General features: G+C 51.8%; 1 protein-coding gene across 1 annotated transcript in view; it reads right to left on the reverse strand.

Annotated features, from left to right (window-relative positions):
• LOC149521869 (guanylate-binding protein 1-like) overlaps positions 1-22952 on the reverse strand; it is a 125701-nt gene that overhangs the window by 47957 nt on the left and 54792 nt on the right. Inside the window, exons 9-10 of the mRNA XM_089772591.1 lie at positions 18110-18352; positions 8251-8528 (exon numbers count right to left, since the gene is read on the reverse strand). Of these exons, the coding sequence (XP_089628717.1) occupies positions 8251-8528; positions 18110-18352 (521 nt within the window). The remainder of the gene's footprint in view (positions 1-8250; positions 8529-18109; positions 18353-22952) is intronic.

Genomic DNA, 22952 nt, shown 5'->3' on the forward strand with positions numbered 1-22952 from the left:
CCTGCGGAGAGAGACACAGCAAAGCGTCAATCAGTGGGGCGCCCGGGTGGCTGGGAGCGTGCGTGCCCTGGCAGTGCCCCGCGCCCCACTCCCGGAAGCAACCCCCCTGGCGGCGTGTAGTACGGCCGGGACAGCCCGACCCCTCCGGTGCGGGGCGCTTTCGCCTCCTCCCGCCCCTTTGTCCCTGGGGCGGCCCATCCCCTCCTCGCAGCCCCCCTCCCCCCCGGCTCGGTGGCCGACGAGCGCCGTACCTGCATGAGCACTGCTCCGACAGTGGATCTCCCCACGCCGAACTGGTTCCCGACGGATCGGTAGCTGTCCGGCGTGGAGAGCTTCCAGAGGGCGATGGCCACCCGCTTCTGGAGGGGGATGGCGGGCCTCATGCGAGTGTCCCTTCTTTGCAGGGCAGGGGCGAGCCACTCGCAGAGCTCCAGGAAGGTGTCCCTCCTCATCCTAAAGTTCTGGGTCCACTGTCGGTCGTCCCAGTGCTCCAGGACGATGCGGTCCCACCAGTCGCTGCTGGTGTCCAGACGCCAGATGCGGCGGGGCACGCCGGTGCCGGGGCGCTGCCGCGGCTCCTCCACGGCCCCCAGGGCGGCCAGGCGGAGAGGCAGGGGGCTGACGTTCCCCAGGTGGTGCCAGGCAGCCTCGAGCCATTGCTGGCAGGCTTGCAGCAGCAAGTCCAGAACGTGCACCAGAAGGTGCAGGGCGAGCCGTGGCTCCATGTTGCCACCTGCGGCGGCCCCCCCGAAGGGAAGCACCGACACAGACGGGCACAGAGACCGACGCTTTGCTGTCCCTCGGCGAGGTTGGCAAGCAAGCAGGAAAAGCTGAGAACCGGCTGTCCAGGGGGGGTCCCTTTAAGCACGAGCCTCAGATAGCCTCAGACAGCAGCCACACAAAGCAACTGCTGACCTGATGCCCTGCCAGAACCGGTTTCAGCTGCCCTTAAATGCCCCCCTGCGTCCAATCAGTGTGGACGCGCTAGTTCGAACTAGCAAAACGCTAGTTCGAACTAGTTTTTAGTTCTAGATGCGCTAGTTCGAACTAGCTTAGTTCGAATTAACTAATTCGAACTAAGTTAGTTCGAACTAGCGCTGTAGTGTAGACGTACCCTTGCATAGTAAGGGTATGTCTACACTACCCTCCTAGTTCGAACTAGGAAGGTAGTGTAGACATACCCTAAGAGAGGTAGCTAGAGGCAAGAGGCAAGAAGGCATCCTGTGAAAAGTGGAAGCCAAATCCTTCTGACAGAAAATCAAAAGGAGCAGAAACTCTGGCAAGTGAAGTAGGAGAAGATAATTGATGATGATGACGGACGATCACGCATTGCCAAGTATGATCATCTTCCATGGGAGTTGTTCACCCTCAGGTGGCTGATAAGTCCGATCCTTGAAACACAAGTTCTGTTACAGTGAGGACAGATGTTTCCAGGGACAGCTGGAGGCTGCTGCCCATGGCTAGAAGCCCTCCTCTTCCTCCTGAGCCTCTTCTCCTCCTCAGCTTGTCAGTGAGCAAGTTCAAAATGCAGGGAGCCACCGCGTAGGACTTGTCTCCTTTTTGAGCGATCCTGGGTGACTGTTTCCCGAGCGCCAGTATCCATGTTGCTCTTCATGAAGTTCTCCTTTAGCAAGTCCTTATAGCGCTTCTGTTGTCCTCCCATGTTGCGGTGTCCTTCTTTCAGCTGAGAAAACAGGACCTGTTTGGGGAGGCGATGGTCGGGCACTCGAATGTGACCAGGCCAGCGAAGTTGCTGGCGGATGCTCCTTGTCTCGATATTGGTGGTCTTGGCCTCTTCCACAACACTGATGTTCCTGCACCTTTCTTCCCACTGGAACTTCAATATCTTGCGGAGGCAGCGCTGGTGATGCCTCTCAAGGACTTTCAAGTGATGTTGGTAGGTTGGCCAGGTTTCAGACCCATACATTAGTGTTGGGAGAATGACAAAGTGATAGACAAGGAGTTATGTGTCTGCTCGAATGTTATGACCTTCAAAACCCAAGTCATAAACTAGCAAAGTCCGCACTGGCACAGCTCAGACAATGTTGGATTTCTACATCGATATCTGCCTTGGATGAAAGACAACTTTAGAGTTAATGGTGTCTTGGGAAGGCTTGTAGTGTTGGCAGGGTTTGGTCTGACCAGGCCTGTAAAACTTTCCCCGCTAGATAATAAGCCTGTTTTCCAGTTTGTGTGTGGCCTGTTTTTTCCCTCCTTGCTGCTTGTAGGAAAGATCAATAAGGCCTGCGTTTCCCTCCTGCCGCACATAGGAAAACAGAGAAGGCCATTTTCTCTCTCCTTGCTGCTGAGGAGATAAAGAGGGGAATTGTTACAGTGAGCTGCTGCTCGGTGAACATTGTTAACAGGGCCTCACTGTATCCCTGGCCTGTTCTCACTTGCGATGAGAGTCTTATCTTACCTTATTATCAGGGTAGTAGCTTCTTCCTCCTCCCTGTAAGCTGCTGGTTCAGACAGCAGGCTATGCTGATTCAGCTAAAAACCAGTAAATAACAAACAGGGGCAGGTAGAGTTGTATTCATCGCCTGCTTATTAATGTTCATTGCATGGGAGTTCCCCTCACTACATAAGGGTTTAGCGGAAGTAGTGATCGACGTGTGAATTTACACACTAAAGTGGATAAAGGAGTGTAACTACTGTGAGCTCTTGGCCACTCAGAACATATGTTGGGGGTCTGAGGCAAACGTGCATGGGCAATAAAGCGAACTGCTTACTCCCTCCTCTCTGGAGTCTCCTGTGCTGCTGCCTCCTTCTTCATCTTCCAACAGTAGCTCACTTGGAGGGGGCTGATGGAGCACTTTGGTTTTCTTGATTTTAAGGGTGAGGCCAAGACATGTGCAAGCATCAGGAAACACATTCAAGATGCCTGAAGATCTCTCTCTAAGGCTATGTCTAGACTGCAGGCGGATCTTTCGAAAGAGAAATCCGCTTTTTCGAAAGAGAGCACCCAGCGAGTCTGGATGCCCTCTTTCGAAGACGGCCTCTTTACATTGAAGAACGCTTTCCTTTGAAAGAGGAACTTTCGAAAGAAGGCGTTCTTCCTCGTGAAACGAGGTTTACCGCCATCGAAAGAAAAGCCGCGTTCTTTCGAAATAATTTCGAAAGAACGCGGCTTGAGTCTGGACGCAGGGGAAGTTTTTTCGGGAAAAGGCTACTTTTCCCGAAAAAACCCCTGAGTCTGGACACGGCCTAAGTGGGCAAAAACTGCATTGCCAGCACCATACTAAAGTTCCATAACTGATGTGGTGGAAATCTTCCTCTTAGCTTTCAGCCTGCTCAGCCTAAATTGCTTCCCATCCATTCTGTAGATGATTTTGAAGGAACAGAATCCGGATACCATATGTGAAGCAAGCAGGAGAGTTTATTACACTCAGTGCTGTCAGAGTGTCACGTCACTTGTTACGGCTCCGTGAACACTGCCAAACAATAGGTTACAACTAATTATATAGGATGCTCAATGGGCAGATCAAAGTGATGGGGGGTGGGGGGGAGGGAAGATCCTAAACCCCTGGATAGGTGCTAATTGTGAGGTAAAATAAGAGTAATAATATAAAGTTACATAGTGTTTCAGTAAAACAAGTATTTAAACAAAGCAGACATCAATTATCATTTATGTGCTAAGTGGGGATATGTCGGTCAGCTTCAAGAAGGTGTCATGGATGTGGTTCATCTGGGGATTAAAGCAAAGACATTAGGAATACTTGACAATGGCACATTTGTTCCTAGCACCATTGAATGTGTTTTGTCCTGTCTTCCATCTAGGGGAGTAACCATCATGTACTGTGTCTGTGTGCCAGTTCCAGATTCCAAATTTAGAATAGGGGTTCTTAACAGAATATCATAGCCTGCCTCAGAAATTTTCGTCCTACAATTTCAACACGAGCTGGGAGCTTCCCAGCACTTAGGTTGAAAATGACGGCAATAAAGACCATGAACAGGGTTGGGGCAATGATAGAGCCTTGTCGGACTCCTGTGTGTACTTTGGAAGGGCCACTCTGGGAGCCAGTGCAGCTCAGAACAGTCACTTTCACGTTGCCATGAAGCCACGTTAGGACACTGAGGTATTTATCAGGACATCCAGCCTTCGAAAGTACCGTCCAAAGGGCCCAGCGATTCACTGAGTCAAAGGCTTTAGTTAGATCAATAAAAGCCACGTACAGTGGTCGGATTTGCTCCTGACACTTTTCTAGCAGCTGCCGTGCAATGAAGATCATGTCTGCAATTCTGCGACATGGTTGGAAGCTGCTCTGTGACTCCAGTAAAACTTCCTCTGATGGGAAGAAGATGGGTTGCAGGGACCTGTGCCAGAGTGTTGCCTGTAACAGCAAGGAGAAAGATACCGCAGTAGTTTCCACAGTTCACTTCATCCCCTCCCTGAAAGGGAGTAACAATCAAGGCATCCCTCATTTCATTTGGTATCTCCTCCTTTATCCAGGCTTTAGGGATAAGCAGGCTGAGATGCTGAATTATCTTTGATCCGCCACCCTTAAAGATTTCAGTGGGGATCCCATCTGGACCTACTGCCTTGTTGTTATTCATCTGCTTGATGGCATTGGATACCTCATGCAAATTGGGAGGTCTCCGAGCTCATCCCTAGAAGCCAACTCCTTCTTTTCCGATTGTTCCTTTCCACAGGTCTGAGTCTCATCCAACACATTCACTGAAATCCCCAGACGAATGATCTGATCTTCTCTAGGAGTCTCTGATAAAATGGTTTCCAGCGGAGAGCAGAAATCTTCTTTTACATCCTCATCGGCGTCCATTGTTGGTGCATGGGCGCTCACAATAGTTACCTGTTGGGTTTTGGTGACCCTCAATCAGAGCGTCATAAGCCACTCATTGATGCCAACTGGCAGCTCAGAGAGGCACCTCATGAGCTTGTTCTTAATAGCAAACCCTACTCTATACAACTGAGGTTCACCTAAAGACTTTCCCTTCCAGAAGTAGCTGTATCCTCCTTTCTCCCCCTCACCCGTCCTTCAGCAGCTCCTCTCACTTCAGACAGGGCAGCAATAGCATTGTTAAGCTGAGTCAATTCACGGGCAATGACAGTACGTTGCTCTGATCGGTCACTGTCTGAGTTGTCCATAAGGATACGGATGTTCCAGGTTCCAAGCTACAAAGTTTCTTACATTTTTGACCACTGGGGTGATCCTGCTGGATGTGGCTGTCCAGCCAGGATGAATACAGGCAAGACTATTTTTAGGGCACTTTTTCTAGACCCCTCCACATTGGGTGAACAGAGTGGGCCGTAAAGAGGACCTCTCAGTTATGGGTGCAGCATCCGAGATGCTTGGCCTCCTTCAGTCCTCGAGCAAGACGACTGAATCACCCGCACCACCTGTGTGTCAGTCTGTGGCTTGGAATTTCTGGATCTGGATGTCTGATTGTCCTGTTCCCGTCGCCACTCGCCGATTGACACCGGATTGTTGACTTGTGCCGGTGTTGTTTTCCCAACAACTGGAAGGTGCCTGTGCAGGACTCCTTTTGAAGTGGGGAGACTGGTGCACAACAGTCACCACAGTGTCCTTTACAGAGAGAGGGCTTGAAGCCAATGGCCTAAACCCCATGACAACTGGAGATCTTCTGTCTGCTGCAGCCTTCATCCGCCTTCCCAGCCGCTGTCACACTGCACAACAGTTTCACCTCCATTGTGCAGTTACCCTCCGTCTGCTTTGCCACTGAGGACGGCTTGGATCACACTGCCTAGAACCTCGCCCTGACCATTCTGCCAAGGGTGACCCTAAGGCAGTGCACGACTCCAGGCAGTGTTGCTCTCGGGGGTCACTGGAACACACAAGCCTCTCCTCTCCACCCCTGCAAGGTGTGATCCATGGCGAGGAGGAAGCTAATTGGAGAAGCAAGGAAAGAACCTGACGAACAGGTAGCTAAGGACATAAACTAGCAGATTGTTTTGCACATACAGAGGCAGGAGCTGGGCCAAACCACCGCTGGGGCCACTGGACAATCCAGGTGCTAAAGGTGCATTGATGGTGATAAGCCACCGTGGAACTGCTAAGTGAACTATTTGCATCCATTGTCACTGCCGAGAGCGTGGGGGAGAATCCCGTCCCAGAGCCACTCGTTGTAGGTGACAAATGGGAGGAATTGCCCCAGATTTAGGAGTCAATAAAGGAGGTTTGGAAATGCCTGCAGGAGCCAGGATCACACCCCTCACTCCCAGTGCAGACACGTGAGCTGCTTCACAGCCCTCTGAGCCACCTAAGCTGCACATGGCTCTGGGGAGCCCGTTAGCCGCTCATTAGGCTCTACCCGTGGAGGGATCTCTGAGAAACAGGGGCCAAGGAGCAGCGCGGGGAAGGGTGAGGTGCGAAAGAGACAGGAAGCTTTTTGCACAGAATGTGGCACCAGGTCCTGGAAAGCCGGGACTCTGGCCATGGGCTGCCCTGCGATTCTGGGGCCAAAGGGCTACATCCCAGGAGTGGTGACGGGCAGCAAGGGGGTGACTTTACCTCTGCACCCACCATTGGTGAGACAGACACCGTAACACTGTGTCCAGGAGTGTTAAACTGGGGACAGAGTAAACACGAGCTGCACAATGCCTGGGAAGCCGGGCAAAGGCCTTGCTCTGACAGACTGCAGGGCGTTGGCTGGTTCGGCCTATCTGAAGAACCAAAGACTGAAGGGGACTTGGGAGACATCTCCATAGGGAGAGCACCGGGACACCACAGGGCTCTGCAGCACAGACAGGCAGAACAGGAATCAGAGGCTGGGACTGAAACTAACCCCAGGCTCTGTCTGTGCTGAGAACGAACCAGTCCCCATGCGACAGACATCACCCTGAGCTTAGCGCCAGGGCAGAGCGTGCTGTCGGGGGGAAGTTCCCACCTCTGCTCCCCCATCTCCAGCACTGTTCATGGAGGTGGCTTATTATGCTGGCGGGAGAGCTCTCCCCAGCTGCCGGAGACTCTCTACCTGCGTGCCCGGCAGAGGTGCAGCCAGCCTGCTGCAGCTCTCTATGGGTGGGGTCTGGGGCAGCCAGTGTCATTAGCACTGAGAAGCTGCCCAGTGAGTCCTGGACGGATTCTCTCTCAAATCGAGCCGGGTCCTTTTCTGGGGGCTGCTCTGTTGACACAAGCACCTGGGCTCCGTGAAGGGGGAGCCTGGAACTCGCTGGCCTCGCCTAGGCAGGAGAGATGCTCCAAAGGCCCTTTCTGACCTGGGACTCTGACTGACAGGCTGTGGGGTGGGGAAGGCTGGGGCATGTCACCTCTGTCGCCCAAACCTCCCCCTCCATGGTGCTCAGGTCTGTCCCCCACCACAGGTCCTGTCTCTGCTGACCCTGCCAGTCCCTGCCCTGCTGGATCTTTCTCTCCCCACCCCTGCCTCTGGTTCCCAGCTCTCTGGGAGGAGGGTGCTGGATGGGAGCCCCAGGCTGGCCTGGATGGGCAGGGACCGGAGGTGATGCAGGGGCAGGGAAGGAATTAACACAAGTCAGGGAATGGGAAGAAATGGTGGGCGAAGAGGGGACTCTATCTATACACAGTGGACATGGCCAGAGGGGGTGGAATGTGATTTGTAACCAGATATTTCAGATATTAAATATTGCCCCAGCGGAGCCTTTGTGCTTGGAGCAATGACACATCAGCCTCTCATCTGACAGCCGCTTTTGAGCAGGCTCCTGGGACCCTCGCGCAGGACAAAGACAGACCATCGGAAACGGGAGCAACAGCTCCAAACCCAGGGGAGTTGTTGTGGAAACATGAATGCACAAATTTCTTGCCCACCTACCCAGGGAGCGCACAGAGAGACGCTTGGAGAGTTGGTTGTGATTTGTTTGTTCCTCAAGCACTGGTGTGACAGATGCCTGGCGGCAGTATTCTCACCGATAAAACTCGCAGGGGCAGCCCATCCTGGGGGCTTTAAGGAGGTACATGGCGGCACCTCGCTGCACCCCAGAGTCACTGACCCTGCAGTGAGTCTGGGGCCACATTCGTTGCTTTCCCGGCCAGGGGCAAAGGCAGCCATAGCAGCATGAGCAAGGCTGGGCTGAATGTCACCCCAGGGCCTGGGCTCGTGGCTTTAATATCAGACAGTTCAAGTGCCACCCAAACACCTGCTCTCAGAGCCGAGTGCCCATGTCTCTGGCTTGCTCCCAGAGCCGGCATCCAAACCCCTGGGGTTTTGCCTGGGACCAGAGCTGGGCCAAACCCCCATGTCAAGCCGGGGGCAGATCCAAGGTAGAGGGACATGCAGGGCTCAGACACTTACCGCCAGCTGCTCCTGGTACTTCTGATCCTCATCCTTGAAGGACTGCTGCATGAACAGCTGCAGGGCTGCCCTCTCGCACGCTCCATGTGTCTCAGACAGCGCGGCCACCTCCACCGGGAACGTGACCTGTTCCTTCATCTGGGCATCATAAAGAGCCAGCCCCGCCCTGACAGCAGCCTCGTTCTGCTTGGCGGCAATGGTGGTCACTGCATCCTCCAGGCAGGGCACCTTCCCGCTCAGGATGGTCTCCACGTAGCTCTGGGCTAAGAGGCCAAACACTGGGGGAAGAGCAGGGGAGGGGCGTTAGGAGAATTCCCAGAATCTCCTGTGAGGGCCTGACCCCAGCTCTGCACTGGCCCTGGGCCCTGCCCTGCCTGGTTGAGTAGCCCCCATGGACACGTCACTGGGGGGCCGATGCCAGTGGCAGCTCCTGTCCTTCTGACGTCCAAGCGCCAGGAGTGAGCCTGGCCCCTCAGAGCCAGCCCTGTCCCTGCGCCCTGCCCTCAGGAGCTCACGGGCCATGGGACACCCGACAGAGAAGGAGCCGGCAAGTGAGGCCGAAGGGAGGGAGGAGATGGGACGGGGCTGAGCAGTGTGGGAAGGAAGCAGAACGCAGTGAGTGTGAGGGGGAGGGAGGCCCTGGGCACACGGGCTGCAGAAAGCCATTCCAGACACGGGGGCACCATGGGAAAGACTGACGCTGAGAGTGGCTGCTATATGAGGCCTGGCCTGGGTTGGCCCCGGGGGTGCAGGAGGAGATGAAGGATGAGAGAGAAAGGCGGGGGTGGGGGGAGGAATGTGGGTGCTACAAGGAGCATTAGCGCTATTGCTAAGGGGCTGCTCTCGGGTCCTTCTTATTCTTCTCCCAAGTCCGAACGTGCCCAACGCTTTAACCTCCCAACAGGCCAGACTCTCTCACCCTTTGGTCGGGTTTTGCTCCCCCCTTGACTGTCTCTAATTTGTGTCCATTTAAGTCACTGAAGACTCCGTCCTGGGAGGTGCTGAGCAGCCTGGCCCTGAGCCAGCACTTAAGCAAGGTGATTAATATTAACGACGTGAGAGATCCCCCGTTCTGTGCACGGGGATTGCGACAGCACGTTCCTGGACAGCTGCACACACACGACGGCACTTGCTAAGAGACTGTCACCTCCCATGTTCCACCTCGCTCCGAGCCTCCACCCTTGATCAGCTCCCTATTGTAACGTGGCATGAAACTGAGCTGTGTGGTGCAGAGCCTGTGAGTCTGTGAAACGCCAGGCACAAAGGGCCCTGATCTCAGCTAGCACATGGACTGCCCCTCGCTGTCACTGAATCCAAACCCCGGCTCAGCTCACAGCTCCGCTCTGGGAAACTCTGCGAATGGTGAAAATTGTTCTGACAGCTTCTCACCACTGCTCTGACCACTGCACATCACTGCTCTGTCACTGCTCCACATTCCCCATCACCTCCACTGCTCTGACAACAGGGAGATGGGCTGGGAGTACCAGAGAGGAGGAAGGTGTCTAACTCCCTTGAAGGGGCGGGGCCTGTCTCCTTCCTACAGCTCTGAAGTGCGGCCCGAGTCTGCACGTGGCCTTTGGGCACTTTCCTGTGTCACTTTTCATTCAGAAGTGCCGGTCCCAGAGGAGGGCGACTCTCCCCAGCAGCCTCTGCAGGATGCAAACGGACAGGAGGGGACGGGCCCAAACCGTTTCCATGACCTGCCAGGGGCTGGGCTGTGACTCACCGGTTCTCAGCACGTTCCCCCACCCCGTGTGTCACGTTCTTATTGGGGCATGTTGGCTTGGAAAGCCCCTTGTGTCAGCTGCACCGCTCTGCTCGGCACCGGCCCATGTGATTCTCTTGGGCCAATCAGCTTGGCCTACGCTGCTCCCTTCACCCTCGGCATCAGTGGCCAAAGGGCTGTGAGTCCCTGCACCCACTGAGTGAGTTGCGGAGTCGAGGTGAGGTGAATGCTGTAGGGGGAGGGGCAATGAGCCAGCAGCCCATGTGGCCCAAGCTCAGAGGACCAATAAGGGCTCCCCGGCTTCCAGCGGCATCACCTGGGGGCGGGGCAGACGCAGCGCCTGCACTCACCGGCCAGAAGCCAGCGATGTGCCTGGGAGCCAGTGGAGAAGAGCAGGGTCTTGGTTGGAGTGGGGGCAGGGTGACGGGGAATATGAGGGGCAGGGCCTGGCTGGAGAGGTTGCCCCTCGCTCCCCTGGGTGGAGGGTTGGGGGGGGGGAGTCACATAGGGAGGGCAGTCACCTGGCTGGTGCCCTCCTTTGATCCCTCCCCAGCAGTCACCCCTGTGCTGTGGGATCCTCCCCTCTCATCAGAGTCACAGTCTAGGCTCAGATCTGAGCCAAAAGATGCTCTGATTTTGCCAAATGCTGTTTTGGGGAAGGGCTGCATTGTGGGAAACCCTTCTCAGATGACCTGAGATTTGAGCCACAGGCTGTTCTCCCCACTCCCATGAAGCAGAGAGAATTCCAAGCCCACCCGAGCCAGCGGGTGATTTTAACGCACGTAAATGACTCTCTTTTCAACAGGAAGCCTCTGACCCCTGTTAGCCGATGGTCAGGGCAGTGTGTGCGTGTGTGTTACACCCAAGTCTTCAACTGCTGAGACGCAAGGTCTCATCGCAGTGGGCAGCCTAGGAAGCTGGAGGGCGCCCTGAAAAAAGAGTTTAACATCTGTGACTTTACTGCTAGGACCGGGGTCCCGTCACAGAGGGCAGCCAACAGGCTGACAGACGCCCCAGAGTTCATAGGAAGAGCTTATTACATCTCAGATTTTAGCTGCTAGGATACAGAATCCCTTCACAGCGGGCAATCTAGGGAAGACTGAGCGATGCCCCAACAGATCTGCACGCTGGGAGTGACACGAACCAAAACGCCCAAGCTCTTCCTATACCTGTCTCTTATGACCGGCTGGAGTTCTTTTGTTTGTGTTCAGTTTGGGTACAGCAGCACGGGTTCAAGTCAGAAGCTTGACACGCACTGGCTTATTTGTAGGAGAAAGAAAGAGAAAATAAAATAAAAGAAACTTGGTTCAATATATATATATATTTATATTTAAAAAGTGAATGAGGGCACCCACTTATTTCCAAAGTTTATAGCTAAATCACCTTACCAAAGGCAGTTTACAATAAAAATGAAGCAGTTTGACTTAAGAAACTATAATAAAGTAACTAAACTTATAATAGAGTGACAATTAAAGTGTGCACATAAAGAAAACACATTGCAGGTACAATTCTCACCCCTGTGTTCCAGACTTGGCGTGGCCAGCATCTTTCTCTCAATCCCTTGGGAAGAAGTAGGGCAAGGTTGGGCGTCCCATGGACCTCGGGAGACAATCAATACCTGTCAGCAGGGGTAGGTGATTGGAGCTATAAACTTTGGAAATAAGTGGGTGCCCTCATTCACTTTTTAAATATAAATATATATATATTGAACCAAGTTTCTTTTATTTTATTTTCTCTTTCTTTCTCCTACAAATAAGCCAGTGCGTGTCAAGCTTCTGACTTGAACCCGTGCTGCTGTATGCGAACCGAACACAAACAAAAGAACTTCAGCCGGTCATAAGGGACAGGTATAGCAAGAGCTTGGGCATTTTGGATCGTGTCTCTCCCAGGTGGCAGATCCATTGGGGCATCTCTCAGTCTTCCCTAGACTACCCGCTGCGAAGGGATCCTGTATCCTAGCAGCTGAAATCTGGGATGTAATAAGCTCTTCCTATAACCTCGGGGCATCTGTCAGCCTGTTGGCTGCCCTCTGCGACGGGACCCCGGTCCTAGCAGTAAAGTCACAGACATTAAACTCTTTTTTCGGGGCACCCTCCAGCCTCCTAGGCTGCCCATTGCGACGAGACCTTGCGTCTCAGCAGTTGAAGACTTGGGTGTAACACACACTCACACACTGTCCTGGCCATCGGCTGACAGAATTGGCGTAGTCGGCAGGATTGTGCCACTGGTTCACATACAGCAGCATGAAGCCTGTCATGATAGACATGGATTTTAGTGGTATAGAGAAAGAGTTTGCCCAGGAAGGTTGAGGCAACCCAAAATGGGATAGAGAAATGTTAGAAAAGGACTGGGGAAATCCTGAGGAGTTGTGGGTGCAGTTCTGTAAGCATAGAACTTCCTGCAAGTTAAAGAATGGGACAAAGTCTGAGTTTGTGGAAAGGAGCCACTTTCCATTTAGCAAGGAAAACAGGATCAGGCCCAGACAAGCAGGCAGGTAACAGACAGATTGAAGGCCTTGTGGTAGAACTGAGAAAAAGGCAGTAAGTACATGCACTGGAAATCTAAATCCTTAAAACAATACTTACAATGTGTACAGTTCTGGGCGCCACATTTCAAGAAAGATGTGGAGAAATTGGAAAGGATACAGAGAAGAGCGACAAGAATGATTAAAGGTTTAGAGAACATGACCTATGAAGCCAGGCTTCATGAACTGGGCTTGTTTAGTTTGGAAAAAAGAAGATTAAGGGGGGACATGATAGCGGTTTTCAAATATCTAAAAGGGTGTCACAAGGAGGAAGGAGAAAATTTGTTCCTCTTGGTTACTGAGGACAGGACAAGGAGTAATGGGCTTAAAGTGCAGTAAGGGAGGTTTAGATTGGACATTAGGAAAAAATTCCTAACTGTCAGGGTGGTCAAATATTGGAATAAATTGCCAAGGGAGGTGGTGGAATCTCCCTCTCGGGAGATATTTAAGAACAGGTTAGATTGTCAGGGATGGTGTAGACGGAGCTTGGTCCTGCCTTGAGGGCGGGGGGCTGGACTCGATGACCTCTCGAGGTCCCTTCCAGTCCTATGATTCTATGAAGAGTAATATCTGAAACAAGGTCAGTTTTTTTTATTTTTAGAGATAAGAAAGTGTTTTAAGAAAAGAAAAACCCACAGAGAATTTAACTCTACAGAGAATGGAGAGAATTGAGCAGTTGTGCAAATGCTAAAATGGTGTAGATAGAAAATTGTGGTTTCTTTGCAGCCATTCTGAAGGAAAAATGGGCCTTTTCTCCAAAGGAATGTCTGTAAATAATCTAGGCAAATTTGACTCAAATCAGTACATTTGATTATAGATACTGCTAAAAGAACTCTAAAGGGAGGGGGTTCTATTGGAACTTAACTACCCCAATGAATAAAAAGGGAATGCAATTGTTGTACAGCTATGTAGAAATAGTGTAAGAAAGGTTCAGAGAGAATGTATGTGTATCTGTGTGTAAATATACATATATATAGTGTAAATAAATGAGGTTCTCAAGGTCCAGTAATCTTGTCTGTAGCTTTAAAACAAATTGGTTTGGTTTACTTTCAGTAAGACCATTTCAGTCCAAGTTGTTTAATGAAAGTACAGGAAAACCGTAAGCATAAAGAAAGAGTTACACCCTATGCAAAGTTCAATGTGGCTAAGTAGTGTTGTAAACAAAGATTGCACATTTTCCTGTGACATGCCATGTATATTGTAGAAGGGGTAAAAACTGCAAACAAATTAAAATGCTGTGGAGGCTCCAGGAGCCACAACAGGTTGTAATTTCCTTTGTGATGCAAATGCCCTAGCTGGCAGCACAAAGAAGCTTTGCAGGTAATAGCTAAGTTTGATCAGCAAACTACCTGAGATCAGAAAGATCAAATTGTAGCCCTCCAGAAAGAAAGATGGGGAAAAGGAGTCAAACATAAAAATGAGAATCTAAAAGGATTTATGTTTGCACAATGCTAAATGTGAGAACAGATAAAAAAGGGGGAGCAACCTTTGGTAACAACAAGACGGAGTGTGCTTGTGGGTGTGTAAGAGTAGATGAGTGTAATGTATCATATGCATATGATAAGTATCGATTGATCTATGTATGTTCAATAAATGTGACGTGTTACCTTATCTCCTGAAAGAAAGAGGGAAAAAAAGGAGGTATTGGTATTGCTATTTTAGTCCCAATAGGAGGTTGGGTATACTAGAAAATGTTTAAATGTAAGCAGTCTTTTAAGAAGGCTCCCAGAGAGAAGACTGAGAAATTGGCATTTGCAAAGGATGTTACCCCTTTTGAACAAAATCTTGCAAAGGTTCGGGCATAGCCCTTGGTCTGATCAAGTGTTAGCTGCTGTCCATACAACTTCAGACCTAGAAGACCAATTGGCTAACTACTTATGGATATATAAACCCTTGGCTCCAATGAAGAGGGAAGCAGCTGCAGTTTGGCTTTTATGGAAAACCTCAAATTGACTGAATATAAGAATGAAAATATGAAACTGCAAAATGTAAAAGCCTCTGCTGCAGAAGTGGAGAGGTAGAAACGCATGTCCCTCAGTACCCAGACACAGCTAGATTCCCTTAAGGATGGGTACTGAGAGTTAAAGCAACTCTCAGATTTTTCAGGAATATGCTTAAGAAAAAGGACCAGGAGGTATGAGGCTTAGTGAACAAGGCCACCCTCCTTGCTAAAACTGGTAATGGGCAAACTGGCAAATTGATTACATTGGCTCATTACCTTCCACCAGTCAAAGAAGGAAATATGTTTTGACTGGAGTAGAGATTGTCTCAGGAATCGTCTTTGCCTACCTGACCCGAAGGATGCCAATAACTATAACTAAGGCTTAGATTATATCCAAGACCGGTTGACTTTGTGCTTTCCTTTAGAATCAAACTTGGTTGTGTGGCAGACCCCGATATGAGGGACAGCATGATGTTTGGACTCGTTGTAACGTTCCTTGTGGCCACAGCAGCCTCTGCCATTCCCAGACACCCTTTCCAGAATGCTATCCAAACTGGTGCCACGGAGTGTTGGACGTGTACACTACTGAACTTTTCCACAGGACTAGGGATTTAATTTGTTCCTCTAAACTTGAACAGCTAGTGGAACAAGAGCGACATCCTCAGATGGGGACCAGCCTGGTTCAACAACAGCGACCCCGACCACCAGGATCTTTGGAATGGCTCTGGGAAAGGAACTTGGGGGTGGCATGGACAATGGCAACCTACACCACGGGGTCAACCTCTGGAGTATATAACAGGAATCTCCAGGGAAGTATGCCCCATCTGCTTTGAGAACAAAAATGGTACAGGACCCCACCTTGGGTGGTTAGGGGATCAGCACTGTACCCACATTGTAAGTTTTAATGAGAAATTAAAAGTCTGGGATGTCTATCCCAGTGCAACCCACCAAAAACCCTTAAGGTGCTGGGGATATAACATCTCCCACGGTGGCACACCACTATCTAGCAATGTTACCATTATTCCCCTAAACTTCAGCCAGTACCTGGAGGGAAAAGCCTGGTACAATCAGTCATTATTCATAATTCCTAACACCGGTCAAATATACAACCCCACACTGGTAACCAGTAACACCCTACTCCCAAACCAGTGTGCTAGGGCAGAGCTTTTTGCAGCGGACCAGGTCCTACAGGACTTGCTGCTTGCCTTGCATTGTACAGCCGCTAATGATAGTTACTGTGCTACCCACCATACCCCAAAGAAAGGACTCACTGGAACAGGGTGGTATAAGAGACCCTACTCCCCTATTCTAAAGGAAGAGCCAGGACTCTTTCATTTGCAGGCAGAAAGCCTACAAGTATCTGCCACTGAATTAAATAGGGCACTGCTCATTGGGGCACGCTGCCCCTGGGGGACTCACAGTACACCCCCACATTATGGCTCCTGGTCTCACTAACCTTGGAAGTTTCCTGCACCGGATGCCAAGAAGATTCCCCCTGAACACCCTTATAGAACGCCCTACATACTTTTCACCAGTTCACTCGCGCATTCCTGCCCTGGCTTGGAGTAGCTAAGCTGGAGAAGGCATTAGTGAATAGCCTTAGATGCAGTTTTAGCCCAGCAGGGGGGAGTATGTGCAATAATTAACCAATCTTGCTGCTTACAAATTAAACAAGATGCATTCGGTATAAAGGGCGCTGTTAAAATAATACACGCTGTAATTGAGAACAAAAAGCCTCATGGCTAGATTGGCTAGCCCAACACCTAGGACTTTCGTTAACTCCATTCCTTCACTCTATTGTAAATACTATATTAACCATTTACTTGTTGTAATTGCTTGCTGCATGCTTCTATGTATTGTTAGGCGTTTTGTGTACATTGCTACCTCCTCTGCACAAATCTGGTATATGGCATTGGGAAGCGATCCTAATCAATCCCTTGATCCAAAATTATCTGATCAGACCCTGCCAATAGGGCGATTTTAGCTTCCTCCAAGGAGGGCAAAAGGTGCTGGCATCACCGCCATCTTGCATTCTGGGACATAGTGAGGCGTGTCAAGGGGGTGGAATGTAGCCAGACATGAACCCCATCTTGTTTTCCGCCCCCCCTTCCCAGAGAGCAAGAGAAAGGCAGTCAGCCTTTGATGCCCTGGGAACGCAGATGTGCTGCCTGTCCCTGACTCTACCATAAACAGAAACCAGACAGTAAATCGGCTAGCTGACGACTGGGAGGCCTCCCGTTGCCCTGATGGTTAGTACCAGTAATTGACACACCAGCTCTGTCCCAGGAGAGGAATCTTTGCCCATCACATACTAGAAGTGCCCATTGTCTGCATTTTCCGAGGTGTGAATTATGCTTTGCACCCTTCGTGGGAAACTTGGCATTCAAAGCCATTTTTCCTAATTGGCCACTTGAGACCAGGAAGAAGCCTACGTGATCCAAGGGGCATAAAGAGGGGTTTAGTAGCCCACCCCATTTGAGCTCCAATCATCTACACCTGCTGGCAGGTATTGATTGTCTCCCGAGGTCTGTGGGATGCCCAACCTCACCCTACTTCTTCCCAAGGGATTGAGAGAAAGACGCTGGCCATGCCAGGTCTGGAACGCAGGGGTGAGAATATATATACCTGCTGATGTCTATTTTGCATGCATTTAATAACAGCTCAGAGAACCAAAAGGGTTTCATGGTACCTGTAAGTGACTTATTAGTGTAATTTCTGTCCTGTCCTTTGTAGTGGCTGTGTTATCTGTAACACAGCAGTAGCATTTAACAACTAAGTTTACCCTGTAACAATAAAATAGTAACTGTTTAAGCTTTAACCTGACTCCTTCAGTTGCTGTAACAGAACCAAGCACAATTTAAAAGAACTTCAGCCAGTCATAAGGGACAGGTATAGCAAGAGCTTCAGCGTTTGGATCGTGTCACTCCCAGGTGACAGATCCGTTGGGGCATCTCTCAGTCTTCCCTAGACTGCCCGCTGCGAAGGAATCTTGTATCTTAGCAGCTGAAATCTGAGATGTAATAAGCTCTTCCTATAAACTCTGGGGCGGCTGTCAGCCTGTTGGTTGCCCTCTGCGACGGGACCCCGGTCCTAGCAGTAAAGTCACGGATGTTAAACCTTTTCCCGGTAACACACACACACACACACGCACACGCACACTGCCCTGACCATAGGCTGACAACCCCTCGGTGCTGTGATGCAGGCGCTCTGTGATAACACAGCTGCACTGTTATTGGTGGGGGATCTGGCCTCCTGAATCCCATGGAGCCACATCAATTTACTCCAGCAATGCATCGCCGGGGGATTGGACCCACTGACTCCAGCAGAGCTACACTGAGGTACCAGCTGCAGACCCGGCCCATGGCCAGACCTCCCTGCCCCCAGGCACATGGCAGCCACTGGATTCAGAGGAGTCCCATGCTGCTCAAAACATCTGGCTGCCTTCTGAGACCCTCTGCTCCACATGCTGTGGGGAGAGGCAGGCTTCGTGGGCTGCTCCCCCCTCCAAATCCAGACGATGGAGCTGAGAGGTGGCATTAGGGACTGGAAGGAACATTCTACCCTCACGTCAGTCCCTGGAGCCTGAGGACCTGCTCTCCTGGCCTTATTCTGGGGAGGGGGCTGCACAGACATTCACCTGGTTTGCTAGTTCATGCACATGACTCACTTGGCCCAGTGACGGGGTGGCCTCCTTTCAGCATCTTCCCCTTCGACTCCTGGAGAACGTACTGGCAGAATTTGTGGCTCTGCTCCAGGAACTCAGGCTGCAGGGCGCTGTCAGGGAGCGACTCCAGCTGCTTCATTTCCTTGTCACCGGCTGGCCGGACAAACACAAAGCACTTGCGCATGGGGAAGTATTCGCGGATGCACTGGCGTGGGAGGTTGTAATTCAACACCTCCTTGCCCCGACCTACATGGAGAGGGAGTGGGAGCAGCCAGCAATGCAGAGAGAGAGAGAGAGAGAGAGAGAGAGAGAGAGAGAGAGGTGAATCAAACAGTCTAGAACAGGACGGTTTTATCTTCCAGCTGAGAATGCATCCACCTGTCCTGGCTGCTCAAAGGCAGATCCCTGCCGATTCTGGCTTTACCTCAAACCCAGCTCCTTCAGTTCCCACCTTCCCAACTAAACACTTGGAAATCAGTAATGAGATTGACAAACCAGAATAAGACAATATGGCAGGTGACATGCCCATAATGGCCGAGTGCCTAATGGTCAGCCCACCCCACCACTCAAACAGTCCCTGTAAGGGTTTTGAAACATAAGAACATAAGAATGGCCATACTGGGTCAGACCAAAGGTTGATCCAGCCCCGCATCCTGTCTGTCCCAGGTGTCCCAGAGGAAGTGAACCGAACAGGTAATGATCAAACAAACTTTCTGTTGTCATCCATCTCCAGCCTCTGACAAACAGAGGCTAGGGACACCATTCCTTACCCAGCCTGGCTAATAGCCATTAATGGACTTAACCTTCATGAATTAATCTAATTCTCTTTTAAACCATGTTAAAGGCCTAGCCTGCACAACCTCCTCAGGCAAGGAGTTCCACAGGTTGATTATGCACTGTGCAAAGAAGAACTTCCTTTTATTTGTTTTAAACCTTCTGCCCAGGTACGTAAGGAGGAAGAGGGTTAGCAAGCAAGTGGTCCCAGGACTGAGCATTGTGGAGGAGAAAGACAGGAACTGTCTCTTTAAGCTAGGACCAGATGCCAGGTGGTCTCCCTTTGCCCCAACCAGTCGTGGGTGAGCTGGGAGAAAGGGGCCTGGGTAAAAGCTGTCTCCTTCCCCTCCCCGGCTCAGGCGGCCGGGACAATGACAAACATGCATTTTGGGCTCACAGTTATTATGGCTGGTGGGTTTTTAACCCATTTGTGGCCTAAATGTTTTTCTTCTAAACTCCATGGGCTGCCTGCGCTTTCTCTCTGGGTTGGTTTTTCTAACTACCCTCCCACGCTCTGGGCAGTGAGATTGTGCTGAACTAGCCTCACCGCTGCTCTCTAACCTCAGGCTGCTTCCTAACGCCGTACCCTCCCCGCACATGACTCACGCTGCTGGCTTGTACCCTCAGCCCCTTTCATCTGCCTCCCCAGTTAGCCCACCTGCCGCATTTGTGCCTGAGATTTTGCAGAACTTCACTCTTGTCTTCCCTGGATTTCATCTTATTCTACAGACCAATCCTTGGGTGTAGGGCCAGCCACATGGGGGTGCGGGACCAGGGGGAACTGCCCTGCCACAGACTCTGTCCTGCCCGCCTCTGCCCCACTCCCACCCCTCCCTCACATCATTTCCACCAAGCACTGTCCCACTCCCTTCTACCCCTTCTCATACCTGCTCCCCCTTGCCCCCTATTGCAACCCCTGCCCAGAGCCACTTCCCCTGAATGATGTGAGCCATGGGATTGCCGTGAGCCTGGCATGGGGTGGCAACAGGTGGGGCCCCCCCACAATCCCCATGCAGCCTGTTGAGCTCTGCCCCACTGGCATCTCCCAGCCCATTGACTCTGCATCACTGGTGCTGGGGCTCCATTTCCCACCACTGCAGTGATACAGAGCGCACTGGGCTGGGAACTGGGCAGCAGAGGGTGGCAGCCTGCCAGGTCGCTCTGCCTCCTGCTGCTGCTGCGGTGAGGGGGGGCCCATCCCCAGCTGCTGCCCCGTGCCAGGCCCCCGGTAACCCCCAGGCACATGTCCCACCCATAGGCCAGCTGAGGTGGTGGAAAGCCGGGGGCTGGAGCGGCTGCCCGGAGCCAGCCAGTGGATGGGCCCGTTAGGCAGGAGGCCAGGCCACAGTGGCGCTAAGTGGCCTTGGCATCTCTGACCCTCTGGTACAAGGAGCAGAGCCCCCCAGCCCATGGTGGCCCCCACTACTGCCCGAGGGACACACTCCAAGGCCAAGGCCCAGTGTGATGATCTCGTCTGACCTGCAGCCCCCGGGAACCTCTGGGCAGAGCTGTTGGGCAGACACGCCGCCCTGACTGGGAAAGTGTCGGTCACGGAGAATCCACCGACCCTGGGGAACCTGCCCAGCGATTCGTTACCTCTGTGAACACTGACCCCTTTCCTGCCAGGCTGCAATGGTCTTGCCCCCTTCCAGCCTCTGGGTCGGGTCAGACCTTCCGCTGGGGGCAGGAAAGCTCTTTCTGAAATAGACGGTCCCCGACTCACCCCAGAGCCTCTCTGGCAAGGGAGCTCCACGGTGCCTGGACTCTGCCACTGCACGGCAGGTTTTCTAGCCTTTCGTGATCCTCATGCCTCTTCACTGAGGCCTGCCCCGATTATGAACGTCTGTGAGCTGGGGCACCAGACGCAGTCTCCCAGCAGTGCCCACACCAGTGCGAACGACAGAGGTAAAACAGCCTCCATACTCCTACTCCAGGCCCCTGTCCCTGTGTGCTAAGGATGGCATCCCCTGTCTATGAGCACATCTACACTCTTGTACATCTCAAAGGAGGACTGCGGAAGTGCCTATGGAGAAGCAAATGCTTATTGGATAGTCGACTAGTCTTTAACATCCTTAGTAGTCACAGCGTACATGAGAGATAGCGTCCATTCAGTGTGAATGCTATCTGTCAAAAAAGCAAATAACTTTTTTGATGTGCTTTGGCAGTGTGGACATGCTCTTTCAGAAGAAGTTTTTTTTGGACTATCTCTTCCAGAAAAGTGTCTCCTGAAAAAGCCTGCAGTCTCGACATAGCTGGGTTTGAGAGCCCACCTCCATCAAGAAGCTTTGTATGCACAGCACATGCACTTTCAGTCACTCCACAACAAACTTTTAAAAAGTGCACGATCTCTTGCACCATATCTAGCAGGATTCAATTCCCCACCAAGATCTGTGCGGTCAGGTAATGTATTGAAAGCAATATGGATAAACTACTAAAGCTGTGTTAGGAAGAAAATAATTCAGCCAAAGCCCAAACTCCAAGGGTGCGTCTAGACTGGCAAGTTTTTGCGCAAAATCTTGCCAGCTGTCTACACTGGCTGCAAGAATTTGTGCAAGAACACTGACGATCTAATGTAAGATTGTCAGTGTTCTTGCACAAGAACTCTGACGCTCCCGCTTGGGAAAAAGCCCTCTTGCACAAGAGGGCCAGTGTAGACAGGGACAGGAATTTTTTGCGTAAGAAAGCCCTGATGGTGAAAATGGCTGCCAGAGCTTTCTTGTGCAAAACCGTGTCTACACTGGGCACAGATGCTTTTGTGCAAAAGGAAATCTTTTGGGCAAAGGCACTTGCCAATCTAGACACTCTTTTGCGGAAATACTTTTAATGGAAAAACTTTTCCATTAAAAGTATTTCCGCAAAATCATGCCAGTCTAGACACAGCCTCAAGGCTTTCTGTTGAAAACTCCATAGAGAAGCCAAACCAAAAGTAAATAGGTAACTCAAAGACAATAAAACTTACCTTCTGGGAAATCTCACACCCACTGTTGATGTTCTTTGTGTTACTACAGCACCTAAGAACCCAGGCATGGACCAGGATTCTGTGACATTAGGCCAGATACAAACACTGAGCAGAAAGCAAATCACTGCTCCAGAGATGTCACAGGCTGAGACAAGACACCACAGCTGGAGACAGTCAAACTAGGGAGCCCAAGGAAACCACGTGAGACACTATCACTCAGCATCACCAGAAGTGGTTTCTGCACCACAGCCACCGAACCACTGTCCAGTTTGAAATGACACAACGGTCCAGAGCGGGGCAGCGCTGGCTGAGGCCAACAGCTTCGCCAGGAGGTCAGAAGAGGGGCAGGCTGTGCAGGCCCTTGCAGGTGAGAGAAGCAGCCTCGGGCGGGGCTCAGACAGGGCAGGGAGGGCCCGTGAGGGGCTGGCAAAGGGTCTTTGTGGCAGAGTTGGGAGGGGCCTGAGGGGCCACGTTACTCTCTCGAGGCCACTGATAGGGGAGCTCAAGCAGGGAGCCGGGTGCTGGGAAAGGAAGCTCTGTCCCACTAGGGATCGGGTGCCCTCCTGGGGCAGTTGTTGTGCCCAATGGCTCACGACACGGCGCAGGAAGAGCCCAGGCGCGTCTCTTGTGAGTGGTACCATGCAGGGGGCAGTGCTACTGCAGTTGCTGTGAGTGGTCCTGCGCCGGCAGCAGTGCTACTGCAGTTGCCATGGCGACAGCGCTGGCTGCCTGGCACAGGATGGCGCACACACGAGAGCCGGTGTCAGGTGGAAAGGGAGCCGTCGAAGCGCACAAACGCTGCCCTGGCGACCAGCGTCACACGGATTCTCCCCACGTGTGGCCCAGGGAAAGAGCCGTCTGCGTTCGGGTTCAGGGGCCAGTCAGCGTCCCTTGGGGAGAGGCGCAGGGCGTCCATCACCGCACAGAGCCGACCTGAACATGAAGCTGCTTCACAGCACGTCCAGCCACAGCTCTGTGCCTGGTCCTGCACACACGGAGCCCGCACAGGGCAAATGAGCCCTCCCCCCCAGCTTTCAGAGAAGGAGTCTCTCCATCTCATCCCATTTGACAGACAGTGGCAGGGGCAGGCCAAGGGCCTGTACCAATTGACAT

The sequence above is a fragment of the Pelodiscus sinensis genome, chromosome 22 (genome assembly GCF_052426305.1).
Source record: "Pelodiscus sinensis isolate ZL-2025 chromosome 22, ASM5242630v1, whole genome shotgun sequence".
Lineage (NCBI taxonomy): Eukaryota > Metazoa > Chordata > Testudines > Trionychidae > Pelodiscus > Pelodiscus sinensis.